Source organism: Mesoplodon bidens (assembly GCF_964165515.1).
Source record: "Mesoplodon bidens genome assembly, chromosome: 3".
In the NCBI taxonomy this organism is placed as follows: Eukaryota; Metazoa; Chordata; class Mammalia; order Artiodactyla; family Ziphiidae; genus Mesoplodon; species Mesoplodon bidens.
Window position 1 is genome coordinate 38,187,896 of NC_138178.1, and position 5,370 is coordinate 38,193,265.

The 5,370-nt window shown below is 53.2% G+C and overlaps 1 protein-coding gene across 1 annotated transcript; it reads left to right on the top strand.

Annotated features, from left to right (window-relative positions):
* The first annotated feature begins 1,844 nt into the window (after positions 1-1,844).
* Positions 1,845-4,755, top strand: PYGO2 (pygopus family PHD finger 2). Its single transcript, XM_081227034.1, has one exon. The coding sequence runs from the start codon at positions 1,909-1,911 to the stop codon at positions 3,016-3,018; it is 1,110 nt and encodes a 369-aa protein (XP_081083160.1). The 5' UTR covers positions 1,845-1,908; the 3' UTR covers positions 3,019-4,755.
* Positions 4,756-5,370: the final 615 nt, after the last annotated feature.

Here is a 5,370-nt window from a genome sequence, read left to right on the forward strand (position 1 = left end):
GCTGGGGGCCAGCTGGCATGCACAGAGGCCTCGATGGGTTGACAAACTGTGCGACTTGTCCCTGAACTCATGTGAGATGTCCCCAGAGGCTCTGAGGAGCACCTGGGGCTGAGGGCTGGGGTCCCGGCTGACACCTGTCAGCGAGAATCACTAATGTCAGTAATTCCAGCTGTAGCCACAAGGTGGCGCCACCAAGAGAAAGGGATACTGATTTTTTCTGTTGTGTGAAACTTTTAAAAATTACGAAAGTGGGGCTTCCCTGGTGGCTCAGTGGTTGAGAGTCCGCCTGCCGATGCAGGGGACATGGGTTCGTGCCCCGGTCTGGGAAGATCCCACATGCCGCGGAGCGGCTGGGCCCGTGAGCCATGGCCGCTGAGCCTGCGCGTCCGGAGCCTGTGCTCCGCAACGGGAGAGGCCACAGCAGTGAGAGGCCCGCGTACCGCAAAAAAAAAAAAAAAAAAATTACGAAACTGGCACACGCGTCTCATAACAAGGCAGAGGTGTATAAAGAAAAGACTTCATCATCCCCCCCCACACACCTTGTTCTCCCTCCACCCAGGAAAGTCAGGTTGAACCTCTCCACTCTTTTCTCCAAGTTCCAGCAAACATCAGACACACAGGTGAAGGATTTTTTGTTTGTTTGTTTTAACTTTGCTTTATTTATTTTACTTTTTACAATATGGGATCATCCTATACTCAGTACTGTGCAACCTTCAGTCTTCATTGAACTGAATATCACGCCCTCCCTCTAGATTAGTGAACAGGCGATTCTCATTATTCAGTAGTCAAGCTCTGTAAAGTCCTGCGAAAATAGGGAAGAAGCGAAGGCTGAACCAGTGCTCCTAGGGCAATACGGGGTTGGGTTCCTGCCAGCCTCAGGTCACCGCATTTTTCTCAGTGGATCAACAGGTAGCTGTATAACCTTGTTTGGGGGATGTTTCTACCTAAAGACATTTTATTTAATATGTTGGTTCATTAACGTTGCCCTTAGGGTCAACAGCGCTATAACTCATGCCTGAGCAAAGCTAATTGAATGGCCGTATTTTCTCCTTAAGGCCCATCTTTTCTTTTCTTTTTTTTTTTGCGGTATGTGGGCCTCTCACTGTTGTGGCCTCTCCCGTTGCGGAGCACAGGCTCTGGACGCACAGGCTCAGCGGCCATGGCTCACGGGCGCAGCCGCTCTGCGGCATGTGGGATCCTCCCGGACCAGGGCTCAAACCCGTGTCTCCTGCATCGGCAGGCGGACTCTCAACCACTGCGCCACCAGGGAAGCCTAATTTAATATATGATGTTGGTTCATTAACGTTGCACTTAGGGTCAACAGCACTATAACTCATGCCTGAACAAAGCTAATTGAATGGCCGTATTTTCTCCTTAAGGCCCATCTTATCCTGCTTCCACTTGGGAACACCAGACGGCACTTCATTCACCACTAGGCTTGGGGGTCATTTCAAAGAGCAAAATCACCCACAAAAAGTGTATAGATGTGAAAAAAAAAAAGTGGCCCTGCGTAAACTGCCAAAAGGACACTTGTTTGGCATCTGAGACCTGAAACAAGAAGGCAGAATGCTGCCTTGCTGGACCTCAGCTGGAAATGCCAGCGCTCCACCACTCAAAATTTTCCCGGCTCTGCCCATGTTGGAGAATGACTGTGCAAATCCCAGCATGTATTGGTTTTGGGGTTACAAATAAATTTTAGAGAATAGGTGAATTCACAAAGACAGAATCCATGAATAATGAGTGTCGACTGTATATTGATTAAGATATATTTTCTAAAATTTCTATGATTAGTCTGCGGGGTGTTTTTGGTGTAGGGGGGTGGTAAACAGAAAAAAATATTAGTTGCTTAAAAAAAAAAAGGCAGCGCCACCCAGCACCGGGAGGAAGCAGGGCAAGGCCGGTCTGCAAATGAAGAGCCCAGAAAAGAAGCGAAGGAAGTCAAATACTCAGGGCCCTGCATACTCACATCTGACGGAGTTTGCGCCACCCCCAACTCCCATGGTGGATCACCTGGTTGCATCCAACCCTTTTGAGGATGACTTCGGAGCCCCTAAGGTGGGGGGCGCAGCCCCTCCATTCCTGGGCAGTCCTGTCCCCTTTGGGGGCTTCCGTGTACAGGGGGGCATGGCAGGCCAGGTACCCCCAGGCTATGGCACTGGGGGTGGAGGAGGCCCCCAGCCTCTTCGTCGACAGCCCCCGCCTTTCCCTCCCAATCCCATGGGCCCTGCTTTCAATATGCCCCCACGGGGCCCTGGCTACCCTCCCCCAGGCAACATGAACTTTCCCAGTCAACCCTTCAACCAGCCTCTGGGTCAGAACTTTAGCCCGCCTGGTAGGCAGATGATGCCAGGCCCCATGGGGGGATTTGGCCCCATGATCTCACCCACCATGGGACAGCCTCCCAGAGGGGAGCTGGGCCCCCCTTCTCTCCCCCAACGCTTTGCCCAGCCAGGGGCACCTTTTGGTCCTTCTCCTCTCCAGAGACCTGGTCAGGGCCTCCCCAGCTTGCCCCCCAACACAAGTCCCTTCCCTGGTCCGGACCCTGGCTTTCCTGGCCCTGGTGGTGAGGATGGGGGGAAGCCCTTAAATCCACCTGCTCCCACTGCTTTTCCCCAGGAGCCCCACTCAGGCTCCCCGGCTGCTGCTGTTAATGGAAATCAGCCCAGTTTTCCCCCAAACAGCAGTGGGCGGGGTGGGGGCACCCCAGATGCCAATAGCCTGGCACCCCCTGGCAAGACAAGTGCAGGCTCAGGGCCCCAGCCTCCCCCAGGCCTGGTGTATCCATGTGGTGCCTGTCGGAGTGAGGTGAACGACGACCAAGATGCCATTCTGTGTGAGGCTTCCTGCCAGAAGTGGTTCCACCGCGAGTGCACGGGCATGACTGAGAGCGCCTATGGGTTGCTGACCACTGAGGCCTCTGCTGTCTGGGCCTGCGATCTCTGCCTCAAGACCAAGGAGATCCAGTCTGTCTACATCCGCGAGGGCATGGGGCAGCTGGTGGCTGCTAACGATGGGTGATGCTGGCGAGGTGCCCAGGAAGTGCATACGTTCCTCCCTGCTCTTCCAGGGTGGTTGTTTTCCTGTCTGGCTCTTGGTCCTTGTTTCCACTGGCTTCCCATCCCCATGGGGCAGAAACACAATGTCTCCTGGGGCCAGAAAAGGAACTGAGATGGGCAGGCAGAAGAGCCTGGATTGCTCACTTTTCTGGAAACTTACGTGTTGAGATCTACAGAGGTCCAGGAAACCAAAGCCCTGCCAAGCAGAGCCATTTTTGGTGGCTATCTCTGGAGGCCTAGGGGTGTGGCTGCAAGAGAAAAGAGGCTGGAGGAAGATCTGAAGGGCAGGGGTGTCCCCTCTACAGATGATGGATACCCCCAACACCTGTGCCTAACGCTCCTATCTAGCCCCCCAGCCCCAGCCTTAGTTTTTGGAGTCCAATATTAAAGGTTTCTGGCCAGAGGAGTTGGGGGTCTCTTCCCATCTCTGCAGTAGCCCTTTCATGGGTGCTGGGAAACAGCTTTAGGGAATAAATGGCGATTTTCCCCTTTTCTTACCTTCCCCTTGCCTCCTCCAAGACCTACCCAACTACTCCCCCCTCAGAGAACCAAATAGCTTGAAGAAGCAGGAGAGTACGTGGCTATGGCAGTTTCTTGGTGATTGGGGGCTTCAAGACAGTAGGTAAGAGATGCTGTCAGGACATATCTTCCTCATACCAAAGTCACTGGTCCTTTCTCAGACTCTCTTGTGCTTTTTCCCTAATGACAATATTTTTGTTAAAAATTGGGATATGTGGTCTGACAGAGCAGAATATTTGATGTTTGGACTGTCCTGGAAGCCTGGACTCTGGCTATACACGCCCCCCCATCTGTTGCACATTATTCGCAGCGCTGGTCTTCAACTTTTGGCGCCCTTACTTCCCTGCTTCCCTGGCTTGATTGAAGGAAAGCTTGAAGAGGCTCAGAGCCCTTATACCTCATTTTTTTCTCCCGATGAAAGGATCCCTGTCTCAGCCTGTGGGTGGGGAGGTGGCAGGACCCTTATTGCCATGGTACTAAAATGCAGTCCAGAGCCTGGATGTTTTTTGTTTCTCTTTCCCTGCTATTCTTTATATCTTCTCTGGCATGGTGATCTAGCTGTTCTCATTCCTCTCAGCCAGGGTCCTGCACTGGGCTTTGCTTTTATTTTATTTTGTAAGCACTGCCTGCCAGAGATGGGCCAGCGGCCTGATCAGGAGCCCCTCACAGCTGCTGTTTCTTCTTTACAGCTCGTGCACACATTCCTCAGTGGGGTGGGGAAGGCAGGCTTGGGGTGTGGCCCTGAGAGGAGCTGGTGTTCCCCTGCCCCCACTTCTCCTGGGACCCTAGCGTGTGAAGAGAAGACAAAGGTATACTGCAGAACTCTTTTGCCTGCCCAAGTGTAGCATGCAGCCTCTGAGGCTGTGAGAAAGAAGGGAGCGGCCTCTGGGCCTCTCTCCTCCAGTGTTCCCTGCCGTGGAACAGCAGAGATGGCAGCCCCCCCCACCCCACTGCTGAGCTTTGTGTTGTGTTTGTGGTTCTGTTTGCCCCTCTTTTATCGGTTGCTATTTTTGTGGTCTCCCCCATCTCTGCATTTGGTAAGATGGCTATTGCGGGGGGGTGGGGCGTGTCTGATCAGTCCCTCTCCCTCTCAGTCCACTGCTTTTTGGAAGGAAGCGGGGGTGGCAGAGATGTGGTGGGGAAAGTTTTGTACGGTTGGGTTAATAAAATGACTTGGAAAATCAAAAAAAAAAAAAAAAAAAAAAAAAAAAAGGCAGGGGTTGGGGGGAGCGGTTGAGCTTCCACCTCCCCTGTTAACTCCATTTGCCGCCCTGTTCCCTCGTGCAGAGATAAAGTGGAAGCAGCCTAGCTGGTCCCAGGAGGTGGCCCTTGGCATGGGCTGTGGCCAGGGGATGTGGGAGGCCACAGCTCCCCACAAGGCACACAGAACTCTGACGAGGGCAGGGAGCGGAACAGTGTCCTGAGGCTTCCACACCTGAGGGCTCACCTGATCGTGAGGGAGGCAAAGGAAGCATTTTCTCCCCATTTTACAGATGAGCGGTAGCCGTTCTCAGAGGTCCCCTGCTGAGGCCACGTAGTGCTGGACGTGACCTACACTGGCTCAGGCCTCTCACCTTGACACTTCCTGCTGACATCCATGGAGTCAGTGCTGCTTCGGGGCCCCTGGGGGCCAAGCCTCTGGAAAAGAGTGGATTTTCTCTTCCCTTCCAGGTGGGTCTGGCTAGAGGACCTGGAAGGCCTGTGGCAATGCCAAGTAGAGGTCTATGAAAAAAATGAGTTTGAATCCTGACTCTACCTGTCTAAGCTATGTGACCTCGAGCAAATTATGCTGGAT

Coding starts and splice junctions, on each gene's coding strand:
- PYGO2 (XM_081227034.1), top strand. CDS start 1,909: ATGAAGAGCCCAGAAAAGAAGCGAAGGAAGTCAAATACTCAGGGCCCT.